This window comes from Perca flavescens, chromosome 17 (assembly GCF_004354835.1).
Source record: "Perca flavescens isolate YP-PL-M2 chromosome 17, PFLA_1.0, whole genome shotgun sequence".
Classification (NCBI taxonomy): Eukaryota; Metazoa; Chordata; class Actinopteri; order Perciformes; family Percidae; genus Perca; species Perca flavescens.
The window spans coordinates 16,516,538-16,535,314 of NC_041347.1; the positions used below are offsets into that span (position 1 = coordinate 16,516,538).

The 18,777-nt window shown below is 39.3% G+C and overlaps 3 protein-coding genes across 7 annotated transcripts; 2 read left to right on the forward strand and 1 right to left on the reverse strand.

Moving 5' to 3' along the window:
* The first annotated feature begins 6 nt into the window (after positions 1-6).
* Positions 7-2,511, forward strand: LOC114571924 (dual specificity phosphatase DUPD1). Of its 2 annotated transcripts, none has more exons than XM_028603225.1 (4): positions 7-667; positions 1,090-1,280; positions 1,359-1,582; positions 1,685-2,511. In XM_028603225.1, exons 2-4 carry the CDS (start codon positions 1,102-1,104, stop codon positions 1,906-1,908), a joined length of 627 nt encoding a protein of 208 aa, XP_028459026.1. In that variant the 5' UTR covers positions 7-667; positions 1,090-1,101; the 3' UTR covers positions 1,909-2,511. The 2 variants fall into 2 exon arrangements, with proteins under 2 accessions (XP_028459026.1, XP_028459025.1); XM_028603224.1 differs by having other exon boundaries at positions 1,093-1,280.
* A 60-nt stretch (positions 2,512-2,571) lies between these two features.
* On the reverse strand, positions 2,572-11,265 carry LOC114571923 (adenosine kinase). Of its 4 annotated transcripts, none has more exons than XM_028603220.1 (11): positions 11,050-11,265; positions 8,654-8,728; positions 7,331-7,402; positions 6,340-6,418; positions 6,027-6,199; positions 5,806-5,914; positions 5,398-5,568; positions 4,874-4,909; positions 4,641-4,755; positions 4,458-4,544; positions 2,572-4,351 (listed from the first exon to the last, which is right to left on the reverse strand). In XM_028603220.1, the coding sequence occupies exons 1-11, from the start codon at positions 11,139-11,141 to the stop codon at positions 4,227-4,229; spliced, it is 1,134 nt and encodes a 377-aa protein (XP_028459021.1). In that variant the 5' UTR covers positions 11,142-11,265; the 3' UTR covers positions 2,572-4,226. The 4 variants fall into 4 exon arrangements, with proteins under 4 accessions (XP_028459021.1, XP_028459022.1, XP_028459023.1 ...); XM_028603221.1 differs by having other exon boundaries at positions 7,349-7,402; positions 11,050-11,263; XM_028603222.1 differs by lacking the exon at positions 11,050-11,265 and adding an exon at positions 10,087-10,209.
* Positions 11,266-13,239: 1,974 nt separating this feature from the next.
* ap3m1 (adaptor related protein complex 3 subunit mu 1) lies at positions 13,240-18,656 on the forward strand. The gene is made up of 10 exons (XM_028603219.1): positions 13,240-13,339; positions 13,455-13,535; positions 13,885-14,162; positions 14,705-14,876; positions 14,982-15,119; positions 15,701-15,786; positions 15,899-16,032; positions 16,900-17,107; positions 17,433-17,577; positions 17,680-18,656. The coding sequence occupies exons 3-10, from the start codon at positions 13,890-13,892 to the stop codon at positions 17,778-17,780; spliced, it is 1,257 nt and encodes a 418-aa protein (XP_028459020.1). The 5' UTR covers positions 13,240-13,339; positions 13,455-13,535; positions 13,885-13,889; the 3' UTR covers positions 17,781-18,656.
* The last annotated feature ends 121 nt before the right edge of the window (positions 18,657-18,777 follow it).

Sequence of the window (18,777 nt, forward strand, 5' to 3'; positions counted from 1 at the left end):
TGACAGAGCATGCCCTTTCACCTTTGTCAGGCACCTGTTTTGTTTATATCCACATTTTCTATAATAACAACATACAATATGACACACAGAAATGTCAACTGTGTGTGTCATCTGTTACAAGAAGTCTCTCTCTCATATATTATCTCTAACCAACGTTCAACAGTAGAATATAACAACTTAATGCTTTAAGTTTTATGTCTCCAGAAATAACTCTCCCCACACCTGTTCACACATAAGTGACATTCTTATGTTGATAATAAAGCAACATGCTACTTCTAGTTTTGATCTGGCATTGTTTAATTGTTGAGGACTCAGATCCCATTATGAAGGCTGTGAGAAAGGGTCTCTGGGTATGTGTGTGTGTGTGTGTGTGTCACGTTGTTGAGGTCAGGTGTTGCAGCCCAACTGCCTAAAAATATCATCTTAACCACAGAGCCCGAGAGAGCAGTTACCATTCCAGATCTGGATTTTAGCCTTCAGGCGTACTGCAAAGGGAGGTCTCTGTTGATACACACACACACACACACACACACACACACACACACACACACACACACACACACACACACACACACACACACACACGTTTACTGAGAAAAAGTTGAGGTGCTGGTCTGCGATCCTGCTCAGGAACGGATTAAAAGCTTTAAACAGTTATAAGAAAGAGGTAAGTCATTGTTTTTTAAGATAGTACTTCATTATGACAATCAGACTGTAGAGTAGGAAAAAATTGAACAAGCCATCAGTGTATTTTAAACAGCCAATATCGTGAGTAGATCACATCCCTGAAGTGACCACAACCAGCTTTAGTTCAGATAGAATAGATAGAAAAAGGAGCATGAATGTGCAGCACATACAACAGAAGTGTACTGTAGATTGAAACTAAGAACATGGAGGATCTAAATATCTTTGCAAATGGGCATGGAAAAAAAGTTCAAAGTTAATACATTAATAATCTAAATCTGAGTTACAAATATTGCCTTAAGAGGACATTTTAGAGGGCTTTAATTTTTATATAACAATGTGCAGACATTTTTTTTCTTTTAGTTTTTGATTACGTTCAGGGATGTGTGTATGTTTTCTTGGCAGCAGAAGTGAGCTATGTCCTCCTGTGTGGTGAAGTCCAGAAGCAGGAACCCTTACACAGCGGTGCAGGTAGACCCAGACAGTGACTACATCACACCGGGGACATTAGACCTGGAACAGCTGTTCTGGACCGGCACCGGGGCTCAGTATGCACATGTCAACCAGGTCTGGCCCAGTGTCTACATCGGGGACGAGTGAGTAAATGCACAAAGAGGTGGTTTTATGGTTCTAATGACAGCTTCATACTGAGTCTGTGTGTAACATGAAAACAGGAAAACGGCTCTGGAGCTGCCTGGCCTGAGGGATCTGGGTATCACACATGTCCTTAATTCAGCAGAGGGAAAGTGGAATAATGTGCTGACTGGTGCCGATTACTACACTGACGTGGGCATCCAGTACTACGGTGTAGAAGCTGATGACAAACCCACCTTCAACATCTCCCAGTACTTCTGCCCTGCAACCCAGTTCATCCACGAGGCCCTCAGTCACCCACAGAGTAAGTAAAATCTTTGAACTGAGATAATTCTCTGAAGAGGCTTGTATGCTTCACTATGTTTCTATCTATGATTCCATCTATCTTTACTTAATTTGTCTCTAGACAAGGTGCTGGTGCACTGTGTGATGGGTCGGAGCAGGTCAGCAACTCTGGTCTTGGCATACCTGATGATGAAACACAGCTTAACTGTGGTGGATGCTATTGAGCATGTGCGACAGCGCCGCTGCATCCTGCCCAATCACGGCTTCCTAAAACAGCTCAGAGCCCTGGACATCACGTTACAAGAGGAGAGGCTTAAACAAAAAAGAGAGATGAAACACCAATAATGTACAATAGATAATATGCCTGTTTACTACTTCAATTTTTCTTTTGAATCTATCTTAGATATACAAAAATGTTCTTTAACTGTTGTATCATTAAACTCGGTTTTGTTTTTCACAACTGCATCATGTAAGAGTTAAAATGTCAAATTGAAGAATGGGGTGTCCTCAGGGCTTAGTGATGTTTTAAAGAAAGAGCGATTTTGTCTATGTGTGTCTACTGTAAGTGTATGACCAGATTTCAATGAGTGACACAGAGTAGGTCCTGGCCCTTCCAGATCTACTGTAGGACATGAGGGGCGAGAGCTAAGAAGCCTAAAATTCATTCACAAATGTTGACTTGAAGAAAACTGTTGTACCTTAAATTGGGTACATACTGTAGATCTCTTACTAAGAAATGTCTTTGATAAAAAATAATTTCATTTTTTTTTTTTATTATTATTTTTTGGGGCATTTTTAGGCCTTTATTTCCACAGGACAGAAGACACAAAAGGGGAAAGAGAGGGGGAATGACATGCAGCAAAGGGTCGCAGGTCGGAGCCTAACACCCGGCTGCTATGTCAAGGAGTAAACCTCTATATGTGCGCCTGCTCTACCAACTGAACTAACCCGGCCATGATTAAAAATAATTTCTTAGGATTTAAAAAAGAAAAAAATAATAAAAAGATCATAGCTTTAAGTTTTATTTGTGATTTTTTGTGAGATGGGCAACTTGAGTGTAGTTTAGACCAGGAATTGTCAAATAAGGCTTTTTGGTGATTTTGAACATAAAAAATTAACCACCTATTCAACAGAGGGGGGCAACACGAACAGATAGTTTCAAAACACTTGGGAGATATCAGAAAACTTACATTTTGCTCACCATGACATTTTTAGAGTGCATCTATATTCAGGATAATTGTATTCAAGTATTTAGTGTTGCACAGACTACAAACTCAGGTTAATACAAGGGGTTTGAAATGTTAGGCCCCATATCACAAGTGTGACCTGAGCCTTAATTTAGCTTATGTTTTTGATTTGTTTCCCCAATTTCTTTTGTATCTCCCATTTGCCAGTTGTACCAATTGTCACTTGACAAAAATATAAAAATCTGATGTTGAAAATGTACATTTAAATTACATTTCCATCTGATTTAGCAAAGCGGACAGTGCTAAAGTTGGGTTACATGTTGATACTGCAAGAGATCAACATACACTCCGAATGAACATTTAAAAAAAAATAAACAGGAGGAAAAGTCAGATTTCATACCAACTGTATTGTAGAGACCATTCAAACATAATATCTTTCTACCTTACATGCATTTTAAAGATGCCACCCCTATAAGCCACTATAGTTGCCTGTAAAAACAAATGCAGGTTCACATAACACTTGTGGCCTCTGCAAACTTCGTAACATTTACAGATAAAGGAATAAAAAGGCACTCGTTACTAAAAGCACCTGCCCCAAAAAACAGCGCGAGGAAAAACAAACTTCCACAATGTTGATGTTGAAGGTAACTTGTGAATATAATTGACACAGTAAAGCAGTCATCACAGGACTAAGTGGGCAGAGGCTTTGACACATTTAAAAATTGTGCACTTCAAAGAAAAACCTTTGGTTTCATAACTGGCCGGTTAAATTAAATCTACACAAATAAAAATTAATAAATCAGGAATAATTCATCTTTAAAAAAAGTCTAAAACAAACTACTACTGCACATTTCAGTGCAGTATCCAAATCCTCCATTGACAATGATAATTTATGCATTAGTCCTTTGTTTTTGTATAATGGGTCCTCCCATTGTAAAATTAGCTTGATTCTGTCTCCAAGGCGAAGAAACAACAGACTCTAGAGATGTCAGCACAAGAGCTTGCAGCAGTCCGATGGGCATCTGTGCAGCCAGACGTTGGCAGTGTCAGAGCCAAAAAACATTTAGAAACAAAAACAACTGTCCATGAAAAGAGACTTCCCATTTAGATCCTTTGTGTAAAGCAACATTATCACTTCCTGGGATGTTATCATAATTCCTTTATGGTCATCTATGTACAGGTATATATATAGCCAAATCTCCATTGGCTCTTGGCTGTATGATCCTCTTGGGGTCCCAAGTGGAGAACAGAGACAGGCACACATGTCAGGGGGACACCCACCTAACAACTGGAAGGAAATTATCTGCAGATGAATTGAAAAATAACATGGACGGGTGGCTGATTAGAAAGAAATGTGGCTATGATAATTGAGGGTAGTATTTGTAGAAAACAGTGGAAATTATGGGTCGCAGTTGTGTATGGCAGCTTGTATGGAGCATGAGGTTTCAGGCTGAAGGACAATTTGTCCGGCAATCCTCAGTTGAAGTCAGGTTTTTCTGGGAAGGTGCAACCTGCTCGTCTGATGATGACGTTGGCAGCGTAGTGTGCTGCCTTCACACACTGATCCAGTGGTTTCTCCTGGACCAGCTCAGACAGGAAACCTGCAACACAAAGGGGAAAACAACTTGAAGAGAAACCCACAGAAAACAGAGGACAGACAAAAAACAACCTGGAAATGTATCAAATGAAAACAGAGGACACTCTTACCTCCTACGAAAGCATCACCTGCACCATTTGTATCAACAATATCCTCTGGGTCAATCTTCAGTACAGGGAATGTCTCGATCTTGTCACCTGAACAGACACGTGAAGGAAATGTTACGTCTGCAGTATACTTCTAAGAGCGGTTTAGAGAATGAGAGAAATATAAGGAAAAATACAAAATCTTACTCATGGCCATAGCAGTATCATCCTTCCCTTGGGTGAACACTACAATCCTCTGTCTCTTTGTGTTGACTTTGGACAAAGCCTGGGCTTTCTTTGCAATTTCCTTAATGTCCTTGGTCTACATACAAAATAAACATTAACACAACCAGTTGATAATGCACAAAATACATGAAAAATGCAGCACTAATCATTTGCAAATACTAAAAGAGACAGTCAGCGAGTGTGAGTACACTCACCTCGAAGTCTTGCGCTTCAGCAAATGCAACTGCCTCCTGAAGAATAAAAATAAGATTGTGTTAGAGATAAATATGAGCCAACCATCAACATCTGGTGGACACAAAGCACTGCACAAGCACATGCAGCTAGAGCTGGGCAATATATCGATATTATATCGATATCGTGAAATGAGACTAGATATCGTCTTAGATTTTGGATATCGTAATATGGCATAAATGTTGTCTTTTCCTGGTTTTAAAGGCTGCATTACAGTAAAGTTACGTCATTTTCTGAACTGACTGTTGTAAATGTACTATTATTTGTCTTTACCCACTTATTCATTATATCCACATTACTGATGATTATTTATCCAAAATCTCATTGTGTAAATATTTTGTGAAAACACCAATAGTCAACACTACAATATCGTTGCGGTATCGATATTGAGGTATCTGGTCAAATATTTTGTGATATTTGATTTTCTCCATATCGCCCAGTCCTACATGCAGTCATCTGAAGAATGTACTGTGAAAGTCTGGCTTACGGTCTCATTGCCGAACAACACATCAACGTAGGGCATAACCTGCATGAGGTTATCCTTGAAGAACTGGCAGATGAAGGGCGCCGAGAGGTTCAGGCAAAACAGCTTGTTGTTTTCAGACGCATTCTTCGCTACTTTCAGGATGGACTCCAAAGAGACGGTCAGGAAGAAACCCTGGAAGCAAACAGTGACATTGGGTCAAGACGGATCGGATTTTCATATCTTGATGGGTTCAAATGAATCACATGAGGTAAGGTCTTGACTGCACCACTATGTCCGGATATTCCCTTGTGGGTCCTCTGGTGGTTATACACCCCAGTACAAAGGGAAAGTGACTGTACATCAATTTACCTAAATATTAGAAGTAAATGGCATAACACACCATATATTAGTTTGCCAATTACTACTTACAGCAATATAGTAGACTTTAGCTTTTTCCACCAGCTTCCAGTTTTCTTCCAGGTCTAGATGCTTGTCCTTCTTATAACAGTTAGCAGCAGCTAGGTTAGCTACCAGAGACCTGAGAGGAGGAAGTAAAAAAAACAGATGAAGAGTTATAGACAGATGAGATTATAATGAATCAACATGTGCCTATTATTTCTATTATTATTATTATTATTATTATTACCCACCTGTTATCTCCAGTGATGCAAGCAGCACATGTCCCTGTGGGCTCTTCATCTTGCTCGTAGTAACGGGCATCGATGTGGGCCTCCTCAGACTTCTGCTTCAGGATCCCTCCAAACTTGTCTTTGCCAATGCAGCCAAAGAACGTGCCCACATTATGGGGTTCTTGGATCATCCACTACAGACAGTCACAACAGCTCTGATCAGCATCAGTCGATTAACTCTGCTCACTGTGGCCAACATTTACAGTAAGAATTCACAGAGCACTGATGTAGTGACAGAACAGGAAGTTAGTGAGTTTGTGTGTGACTGACTGACCTGAGCAATCTTTATAGAGTTCTGTGTGGCTCCTCCAGCGTGGTACTCAACTTTGAACTTCTTCACTATCTCCTCAAATCTATACACAGAGACAAACGTGTTATTCCCATAATTCATATTTCCAAGAGAAGATTCAATTAGGTTTCATAAAGTTTGTTTAATTCTTGTTCACCTCAATAGCTTTCTTTGTGGTGCTGGCTAAGTGATTCAAACCTCACCACACACAAAGTATAAATTATTTCGCCTCACATTGGTTTTATACCGCTCATGGAAACAGACACATTTTATAATATACCCATAAATTATTTGCTGTATTACATTACATATCAATGATCAGAAAGGAGCTGGATAAAGACAAACATCGCCTTAATGGCTTCCCTATTAACAGAGCCTCCACTCACTGAGCTCCTGACATTACTGACTCGAAAGTTGGGAATCATGAGTACAAATCTTCCCTTACATAAACTCTTCATATATGGAGATGTAACCGTCTTTAGTGGTTGCATTAAAGTTGCCTCTATCTTTTTAATTGAAACACCTGGCTTTATCAAATGCCATCCTCAACAACATGTATAGTGTAAATGTGAATATCTTGCATAACAAGCACTATGGCAAATATAAAATAGATATGACTAGAAAACTACTTGTTTTTATAATTATAACGGTGGAGAGTCAAAAAATACAGTCATCAGTTTAATCCTCTCTCACACAGTCAGTTACACACAGCTTTCTTATCTCCTGCTGTTAAATGTTTGCTTTCTTGCTCAGAGGGACTGGGAGGTGAAGTATGCTGTTTTGCTATTGGCTCTCAGTCTCTCTGTGCTGGATATGCCGCTTTGACGATACGGAGGTCAATAGAGGAGGATTTCTGGTGTGTGCTTGTTTTCACTGGCCTGCTCTAGAACAGAGAGGACAAAACTCTGTATGAATTTAGACATATTCATTTTCTCCCTGTACAGACCACTACTGAATAAGAACTGTTGCAACTTGCAATATAGGAGATACGAACAGTGCTTTGTGTTTGTCCTCTGCCAGGATCTGGTCATTGGGTTTCAGAGTGTACCTGCAAATAATTAAATGAGAAAGAAAAAGAGGCATTAGTTTCTCAAAGTCATCAGAAACATATACTACATTAAACCCTTCTGTTTTACCCATCTAACAAACTCCACAAATGTGTTTAAGGAAAAAAAAATACACAACAAGCATCTGGATTATGTGGATAAGCATTGCAGAAACAATAGTGGTGCTGCCAAATGGGTTGTTCCCTCCAATGGAAAATGTAATTAATGAAATAATTTAGTCATAGGTAGAGGCTTTGAGAAACTCTGTGAAAGTGCATTTTGTTACTAGCTATCACCACCACTCAGTCCAAATCAATATGTTGGTCAATAAAGTGAGTCAATAAAGTGAGTCTAGTTTCCTCGAAACACAAAAGGTAGGTTGGGGCTTAAAGGTGCAGCTTTAGCCCTGCTTTATTCAATGTGACTGAATTAGAACTGTGGTTGGTTGGTTTAGCTCGAATCCTGGAGTTTATGCAAGGGGCTTGAGAGTGGACTCTGAGCTGGAACCCAAAGGAGCCCTTTGCCCTGGTCAACTAGTGTGACAGAGCTTGGACAGACCAGAAAACCGCTGCTTTCACTGTGTAGGTTTCCACTACATAGTAAATAAATAAAAGAATAAAGAAGTAAGTAAATAAATAAGTACAAATATTAAAAAGGTGGATTGTTGAGTCAGTGTTTTTTTTTTGTCCACTGCTTTTAAGACTTAGCCAATGTAATTTTCCTACATTGATAAACAATACAATTTTGAACATGATGACAAAACAGGGAGAGGTATTGTTTGTTTGTTTCACTTTGCTAGGACAGTACAATATGCATCACCTCACTGTTATGTCATGATACCCTGTCTCAGGCCAGGAGATATTAAAGGTATACATCTGCTGGGCATACAGCTCTGCAGACGCTGATCAGTCAGCTTGGTGGTTTCCTGTGCTCTGCTCTCTTGTATAATATTTATCTTGTATCTCCATTGATCAAATTACATCATTATGGTCAGCCTGTCAGTGGAGTGTCCTCACTGGCACAGAACGTCTGTGTGGTCAAGTGTGACCGTGCTTTGTGGAGATTTTACATGGGCTACAAAATGGCTCCACGACAAGAGTTCATTCAACATTGTAATTAAAAAAAAAAAAAGAATCCAGATATCTTTTATTATTTATTTGCCTTTACAATTCTTGAGGAATCCAGGACCATAACAAGCTGATGACAGCACTTTCTTTAGGTCACACAAATCTTATTCCATTGCTTTATCTTACTTGTCCAAGAAGTCTTTGTCCACTACAGCAGAGATGTCCAGTAAGGGGTTTCCCATCCCAAATAGTGAATTAGGGCTGAAACATAAAGACGAAGCGTTAAAACAAAAAAAGCTCTACATGGCTTGGCCTGGACAGCATGGAACAGCACTACCTTCCTTTTTAACCTCTAAGTAACAGTAGTATTTATTTATTTTTTATAGTAACTATAGCTTTATAGCTTTTTATATTCCATTTAGAGAATGTGTGATGTGCACCAACAACACCAAAACAAATTCCTTGTATGTGTTAAAAAACGTACTTGGCAATAAAACCCTTTCTGATTCTGATAGCTTTTTTGAAGAGCAAATAGCCCTCCTTTCAGCACAGTGTAGAAAGGAAAATTTTGCAAATCATGTTTGGTCACTCCACTGAATGAGCTGGGTTTTAATTCCAGTGTTGACCATTTATTTGCAAAACCCACAGTTTTGTTTCCATGTGACTTTAATCACATGACTTAAACATTCCACTTTCACAGACAGAAGCAGAAATAGCACATATCTGAGAGCAATAGTTTGGAAACATGCATGACTCAAACATTACAAAGAATATGGATGTGGTGGTGCGGCGGTGAAGACCCAGTCAGTCATGCATGTAACCATGTTATGACATTCACAGCAAGGCAACATCAGGGCAGCTGTAGGCCACATGTGTCTCTGTGTTTGTACAGTCTGTTCTGTTCTGGGGCAACAACTGAACACAGAGCTTGAATATCATAGCAAGTTATAGTCCTGTGATGCCAACAAAAACCTGTTTAAAACAGCACAACAACACTTAAATTTGTGCCAACACATACACCGGAACTTACACACCAGTAACCACCAACCATCCAGTGGGTTAGTCTGCAACGTTTCCTTTTCCATAAAGAAATACTGAATGACCTAGTACTACTGCAAAAGCACCAAGATATTGTGGTAGTATCATGTTAACGTGTGAACTCAGATCTGTCTTCGTGTAATCTTCACTCCTGAATGCTAGTCCTTGATGTGACCACAATTTTGTCAGTGTTTCTGGGGAAAACCCCAGATGGAGCAAGTCTCTGAACACAGCCTCTGACATACGCCACCTCCACATGAACATGTGCTGGCATATGGACAAACCTTTCTTTCTACACTCGCCTGACAACAAGATTGAACGAGGCAAAAAGAAGCAATGAGGAAGGATGTCTTCAAAAATAAAACAATGAATAAGGAAACGTAATTAAGCACGTTTATTTATTTTTTCCACTGGAAAACAGAAGATGCATGTATCCAGCAGACGCCACACCCTTGCTATCATTTCCTACAGCACATATGCCAATATGCAGTCAGAAGATTACTGGGCTTGTGCAGCCAATTACACTGAACCACAACCCATGTCTGCCTTTAGATCAATACTCTATGCCAACGTGGTCTTACCTCGCAGAAGACATTGTGTCCCTCTCTCTGTGTACCTGCTAGATCCTGACAGACTTGTTGAGCAACCTAAAACCTGCTCAGAAAGAGCTATGGATTTTAAAACTTCACAATTTCAGCTCAGTGTGCGGGTATATCGATTTCCCCCTGCAACCCCAGCTCCTCCTACTCGGGACTGACTGATTGGAGGCATCTCGAGGAGGACGGGCCAGAACAGTCCGTCTGTCTGGTGATTGGCTTGTCTTGCCGACCCAGGCTCAATCCACTCACTCACTCTTTTGAAGCTAAATAACATCGTGAGAAGCGTGCTGATGATATTACAAAAGCAGATTTCAGTTGAGCTGAATATGCGCAATTCGCCGAGTGATGCACCGTGCCAGTCAGCTTTATTCAGGGGGGAAAAAAATACATCAAAACATTGCATTTCACCACCACGTGAATCCTTCGCAATTCAATGTTTTGTGAGCTGGTACAGGATGGCCCAGTAAGCTCTCTCTGCAGTAACCATTGCTAAACCAAGCAGCGGAGCAAACCCTTGGCACTGAATGAACGGAGTGTCCAGATCAGTCCAAGTATTTCTTTCTGCAGCTTTTAAACATGCAGGGGCAGGTGGTGGTCATGTTAAACTTAGATTTAGATATTGGCACACTTGCTAGGACGTTTTTAGACAACAGCAGTCTACACGCTCCTGACCTAACGTTAACAATTGATAGGCTATACGACAAAGGACTTTACACCGGTCATTATTGATAACGACCGATCTCTTTTCCCCACCGTGGTGGTTCATGCAGACATTTAGTAGTCTAAAGAATTTTTAAAACATCACTCACTTTTCATGCACGCATTCATAATGCTTACATTGTAAACTAAAGATTTGCGCACATTAGCATTCAAACAACTCCGAGGAGAGTCGTGTCTCCTCGCACCGCAGAGAGGCAGTTTGTTAACTTTTTTTTCTTTGGTCACCTTAGTTTGGCGGGAGCCTTTTTGCTCGGACGCTCTGTCTTCTCCTCCTCTGAAAGTTTTTGTTTCTTTGCTTTTGGTTCTTCAGAAGCCATGGCTGACCGCGAACGTTGCAATCACCTCAACCGGTGTGAAAAGGCGCTCGTGCTGCTAACACAGAGTTAAAAGGACGTTTATTCTCCGGAGTAAAGCCTCGCAGGCAGACGTTGCCTCCCCAAGGCCGTGCGTGTGACGTCAAGCCTTCACAGAGCTCCACCAATCAAACGCCTTACATTAGGTTTGGCTGGTGTGTTATGTGTTAACTTGCACAAAGTGTTTTACATCTCAAAAGTTCATACAATATACATCTTTGGAATTAACATTAGTTCATTACAATACAGCTGAGAAAATACAGATTAAAAATGAATACCTTCGAGTAAAATGACTAAATAGTATGTGAAAATAAAATGTTAATGAAAATAAAAGTAACATAACAAAAAAGACAGCAGGCTTTTTTGGAAAAGAAAACATCTAAACCTCACTGTACACACTATCCAGCACCATACAGCAGAAAGATAACGTTAACTAGCTGGTAAGATGATTATGGTGGAGCATTTAGCTTGGGTAAAGACTAAAGAGACAAATATTTTCCACAGGAGATAGTGGAGACTAAACCCGAGTTAAACATATTGGTTGTCTAACAAAGAGATGCTGTGACTTCTTCTTTGCTCTGCTTATATGGTCATAATTTTACTTTGTAAATTGTAGCACGTCTACCTGGTGGATCTCAATTTAAGATTTAAGTCAGTGTTCCAGGAATTATACAGCAAAGTATTTCTAAATGAAGTTGAAATACTCGACAACTTGTTTCACTTTGATTTTTTCTCACTGCAAGACTACAGTTTGGTTATCAAATCTAATCTTTTTGCATTTTTACATCTGAAACCTGACATTAAGGTACATTTTAAGTGCTCATTTTTAGTGTGAGGTCTGCTTTGGATGAAATTAAATTTAGCTGTTGGAAGAAGCCTTCAGAAATCAATAAATGTGTGGTATTCTGGGGCCAGTTGTTCAAACTGATCGGATTTTGGTTATCGGATTGGATCAAATCTTGAAAATGGGTTGTTCAAAAAGGAAAGAAGGATTCTGAAATCAGATTAGATCATGAAATCCAATCCTAGTTTTAATCTGGATCAAACCTTCAGTTTGTGTTGTTCAAAACTTGTCAGTAGGATTTGGAGAACTTTGATAAAAAAAAACCAGGATTATTCTGATCCCAATAGGGGGTAGGATTTCAAGGTGGATTCCAGGAAGAAAATGTAGTAAAACTTAAAAATTGGTCGAATAATACATTTGTATAATTTAGTGTATACTTTTATTTATATTTTGCACTTGACTTGTGTAACCGTTGTAACAGTGATAAATAGATAAAGTAGACATAGGCTACCACTTAAGCTATTCAGTATAGTAAAGTAAAAATAAAATAAAAATAAAAATGATCTTGTCCCCATGTCTAAACGAGAAACTGAAAGAGCAGAAGCAAAGATACTCCTGGCAGAGGAACAAATCAAGCTGACCAAACTGCAGCAAACCAAAGCCAAACTTCAGATCCACCTCCTAAAAGCAGGGCTTGGAAATGCTGGTCTCTCCTCCTCAGATGAAGAAGAACCCTGAACATTCTTTATTTTGTTAACTATTGGACATTTAGCCTTTTGTTTTGTTTTTAAGACATTTTCAAAATATCCACAATGTATTTATGTATATTTGTTTTTATTTGTTGTGGCTCAGATGAGGGGTCATAAAAGAAATTATGAATGGAAGTGGATGTTTATGTTATGTTTGTGTTTTGTCTCAAAATAAGAAACACTTACAGTGACCCCATGTTGGCTCTTCTACCTGTTTTTTACATAGCTGGTAGCCCACATTGTGATATGTTGTCCCATTTAGAGCACTGGTAATCCGGATTTGGTAATCTTGGATCTGGATCAGGGTGATCCAGTCTAATGTTGCTTTGAAAAACCGGCAAAAAAGTAAGACGGATTAACTGATCCTGAATAGCAAAAAATGGGATTTCCAAATCCGGATCATTTTGATCCAGGTTAAATGTTTTGAACAACTGGCCCCCTGAGGACCTGCACCATGGATGTATGGATATATGTCAATGGTTGTATACCTGCATAGACACCTGAAAGGCAACACTCAGGGCTACAAAATCCCAAGCGCTCACATACAGATCAGCTGCCCGCAAAGCTTGCCTGATTAAAAAGTCCGATACTTTGCTCTAAAACTATCGATCAGGTTGACACTAGAGTTGGTTTGTATTTAAACCGTCTGAAATTTATTTCAATACTTTACTAATAGTATTTGGGCCTTATTCTTTTGATTTATAGATATGTACTCGTGACTACATTGTGTTTACGTGTGCATAGATCTGCAGGCGTCTCTTCAGCAACTCAGACAATTTCTGCCATACTGGCACCATATCCTTTGCAATATACCGGAGTTAGCAGGTAAACTTTTAACAATCTGTGAAACTTTGTATACATCATCCTCTTTTAAGATGATTTATTTAATTTTTGTTTTAAATATATATATATATATATGTTTTGTAACATTAACAAACCGATGGTAAAACATGTCCGAAGTTATCAATCAGTTTGCTAGCCAGCCGGTTAAATTACCTGAGATTAAAGTTAGTTTGACAGAATGCCAGTAGATACATGTTGACAACAATTGCCATTGCTTTACATTTAAGTTTGCATTATTTTGTTTTGTTTTGCGCAATGAAATACTTGATAAGGAGTTTTAAGGTTTTAAAACCTCTCTCTATCCGTCACTACAATAACCTCTTTGTTGCAGCTGAGATGATCCACAGTCTGTTCCTGATTAATCACTCGGGAGACCTCTTCCTGGAGAAACACTGGAAGAGTGTCATCAGCCGGAGTGTGTGTGATTACTTTTTCGAGGCGAAGGAGAAGGCAGTGGACCCGGAGAATGTGCCCCCTGTCCTGCAGACCCCACACCACTATCTCATCACCATATACAGGGACAAGCTCTTCTTCCTTTCTGTCATTCAGACTGAAGTCCCTCCACTGTTTGTCATTGAGTTCCTGCACAGAGTGGCAGACACAATTCAGGTGTGATTAAACTGTTCATTTTGATACATGCCAGCATTTATAACTCAGACATATTTGGTTATGTTCAAACTTGTTTTCCTGTATAAACAGATTGCAGGATGTCTAGATGTAGTCTCCTAAAACACTTTTTAAAAAAGTGCTTGATTTTTTTTGGCGTGTGCTGTTGTCATACAGTATTTCTCATTAATGCAATCCACAAGGGAAATGGAGGAGCTACTTAGAACCACAATATTGATTATTTCACCGTGAAGTTTAAGTGGCCATCTAAAGTTACAGTTTGACTTCTGTGGTTGCAACTGTTGGAGAAGTTCCCATTAATACAACAGTAAAATATGTTGATTTCTTGTATACTCACTACAGAAATGTACTAAAACATGTATATATCGTACATACTGTAAACAATTAGTATGAGGTATGGAATTGGGACTCATGTAGGGTCTTGATGGGAAAAGACTAAGGGTGCTGCTTTTAAAGACAACTGACAAATCCAGTCAGAGTTTCTGCAACAAGCTTTTTTTTTGCATTTGTCTTCTTGTCAACAGGACTACTTTGGAGAGTGCTCAGAAAGTGTAATCAAGGACAATGTGGTGACTGTGTATGAGCTGTTGGAGGAGATGCTGGACAACGGCTTTCCACTAGCAACAGAGTCTAACGTCCTCAAAGAGATGATCAGGCCTCCCACCATCCTGCGATCAGTTGTCAATACGCTCACAGGTAAACCGAGGTCACCCTGACTCAGTCTGAACTGTACCGCCTGCTTACTTATCTAAAATATTTATGTGTACATTTATGTATTTGCCGTTCATTTGTGTTTTCCAGGAGGTAGTAATGTTGGAGATACATTACCAACCGGTCAGTTGTCCAATATCCCATGGAGGAGGGCTGGTGTTAAATACACTAATAATGAGGCATATTTTGACGTGATAGAGGAAATCGATGCCATTCTGGACAAATCAGGTAAAAATGAGCAACGATTTGATCGCCATAGATGAAGAGTAAATCTATGGCAGTGTCGTGGAAAATATCTGCAATCACTCAAGCACACATAAAATAATGCACAACAACAATGATGGATTGAAGGTTAAAGTTGTTTGTATTATTGTATTAATAAGAGAGAGACAAACCTCATCACGAAACCCAGGAGTCTTCTCTCCAAAGAGCCAGAAAATGCATTGTTTATACAAGACCCGATTGGCTTTAGAAGGCATCGGCTGATAGTCAAATGTGCAGCATCTGACTTCTCAATATAGAATGTAGCCTAGAGACAAGTAATCTCAACAAAGCAAATGTTCTTCATCTGACTTGTTTTTCAGTCTTTAGAAAACGTGAATTCACATACATTTTTTTTTTTTTTTTTTTTTTTACATTTTCCAGATGAACAGAGTGAGCAGTCACAGAAATCAAAACTTCAATAAATGATTAAACAAAGTTTCATGAAAGTTTACCACAGCAGTTAGAAGTGTTTACTTTTTAGAATTAATGTATAAACAGTGTGGTTACTCTTTAAACTTGCATCCACTTCAATCTTTCTAATTCAGGTTCGACAGTATTTGCAGAGATCCAGGGTGTAATTGAAGCCTGTGTGAGGCTCACTGGGATGCCTGACCTGACTCTGTCCTTTATGGTGGGTTTATTTCCTCTCAGCTCTGTGTGTTTCTGTATGTGCTCTCGTGGTCTGCTCGTGCGTCTGTCTGAGTGTAAATTTCACTCGCCACCCTTGTTGTTTTTGATGACAGAATCCTCGTCTCCTCGATGATGTGAGTTTCCACCCATGTGTGCGGTTTAAGCGCTGGGAGTCTGAGCGCGTCCTCTCTTTCATCCCGCCAGATGGAAACTTCACACTCATGAACTATCATGTCAGCTCTCAAAAGTAAGCATAGGCACATCTGATATGGATTTTTTTTAGTGCCAATACCAATTTTTTTTTCATCAGCCTTAGCCGATGACCAATACGAGCTGCCGATTTTCTTGAGCCGATATTTGGAGCCGATACTGCTTTTGCTCCCTCAATTTACATCATAAAAATGTAAACCCTGCCACACTGGATTTGTTTTCAGCATCTGCTCTGCCATTTCTTTAAAAATAGTAAACAAAAACACAGATCAGTGTCACTTCTGCAATCATCTATCTTACATTCATGTGCATCATATGGATGGGTGCACTGCATATGGTTAACTGTGCAAGGGTAAAAGGCTTTCATCAACATCTACAACACAGCCTTGATGATGCATTGCTTGCTGACATATTATAAGACAGATATAATCAGGTAATCACAAAATGTCCTTTGTCAACACATTTAAATAATTTAAGAAAACAATAAACCTGAAAAGTAGCCATTAAAATAAAGTGCTTGATTTGTAATTTAAGACTGTCATGGCTAGTGGGGTAGGGGCAGTGCATGGTCTGCACGGGAACTGCAGCGTCTCCAGCAACACAGAGCTGCCTGTGGACGGCTGTCTGTAAATAATGTCTGGAAAAAAAACTATCGCCGAATGCAACAGCCGCGTATCGGCTGATTGCGATACATGTAAAAATGCGATATCACTAATCAAATATTTGTCGTATTATTTTCTTTGGGTTTCAGTGTGGAGGAGTGGATCGAAATTCTGGTTTAATTTCCGCAATAAGTATTCACTTGTTCCTGTGTTCACTTATTAACATAATCTGGTTGCTGAATGCCTGCTGAACCTAACTGTTTATTGTCATCATGGTCAATTCCTTCTTTGTCCTTCCTCAGTCTCGTGGCCATTCCAGTGTACGTGAAGCAGAGCATCACTTTCTTTGAGATGGGACCTTGTGGTCGCCTGGACATCACAATCGGACCCAAGCAGACCATGGGGAAGACGGTGGAGGCCTTGATGGTCACTATCCACATGCCTAAAGCTGTGCTCAGTGCCAACCTCACACCCACACAGGGAAACTACACCTACGACCTTGCTACCAAGGTAACAACTGTTTACAAGGCTGTCCTCAGCAGTGATACAGTTAGTAGAATGTGGACCCCTTTATCCAATCCATGTCGAGCATACTGCTCAGTTTTTGTCGATCTCGTGCAATGCCATATTGCAAAGCTGCTTACCTCATAAGTGCTAAATTGATAGCCAGAGTAACATTAAAACTAAAAGCAGGACATTTTTTAAGATATGCAAATGCACTAGATATTTTTTGTAGCTCTACAGTGTTGGACTCTGTAATGAAGAAAATTAAAACTCAAAACAAAGAGCATTTTGTTTTAATGTCCTTACTCGAAGCACGTTTGTGTTTTGATAGGTGTTGGTTTGGGACATTGGGAAACTGAACCCCCAGAAGCTTCCTAACTTAAGAGGCAGTCTGAGTCTGCAGGCAGGAGCCCCCAAACCTGAAGATAACCCATCACTCAACATTGACCTGAAGATTCAGCAGGTTGCCATATCAGGTAATCCATTCCTCGCTACAAGCTCTCTTAATCTTTTAACTGGGCCAAGTTTAAAGTGCATTTTCAGTCATTGCTCAATATGCTTCTTTTCCCTCTGTACAGGTCTTAAGGTCAGTCGGCTTGACATGTATGGAGAGAAATACAAGCCGTTTAAAGGGGTCAAATATCTGACTAAAGCAGGGAAATTCCAAGTGCGGACCTGAGTAATGACATGTCAGAGGACAATGGTCAACAATCCAATGTGCCAAATAGGGAGCAAGACAATCGACTCAAACATGTCTTACATATCCTCTGGCTCATTGTTATTAATGAAGAGTTATTTATTATGTCTTTGGCATTACATATATATGACTGAATGGTATTTGTGGCCTGTAAAGGGAAGCCTTAATAATCAATGTGACCTTGTTGAAGTGCTTCTAGTTTCTATCTAGTTTAAATGTGCTGTATTGTATGCACCATTCCTCCTTTTCTTTTTGGACTTTTTCAGTTTTTTTTTTCTTTTCTTTTCTTTTCTTTTAACACCTTCTGATTGTTGCCTGAGGGAAATATTTCTGTTTGAAAAGTGACACTCCCATTTTAACACAACTATACATACAATCTTGCATTTTGCCTAAAAGTAAGCAACCATGCCTTTGAAAACATTTTTACATAATATAAGGTAGCAAGTTTTATACTAAACACATTTTCAAAAATATTTTAGTCTTTAGTGCAGGTATTTCTTACACACATTCATTCTTTAATGAGGCCTTTGGGTAGGTAAAGGTGCTTTGTATAGCACACTACAGCACAAATACATGTTTTGGAGGCATGAGTGGAAGTACATTCTTTTTCAAAATATATCTTTACATCTAACGTACATTGTTTGACTTATGGAGAACTATCTGCAGGGCCTGTACACAATTGCGTAAAAAGGAACTCAAGGAAATCTACAAAATCCTCACATAATCTTGAATGCAACTATATACTCAGCACAAGATTTGCACAATCAGTTGTTGATGTGAAAAATACTACTTAAAGCTCCTTAAGAAGTTGAATCTGTATTCCAGTGTGTAATATGTCTTATAAAAGCTTTAAAAAGATGTGTTCATTTGTGCTCTTTTAGCTTTACTAAATAAATGAGCCTCAGCTTTACTGTGCATTTAGTGCTAATTAGCAAATGCTAGCATGTTAACACACTAAACTAAGTTGATACACATGCTG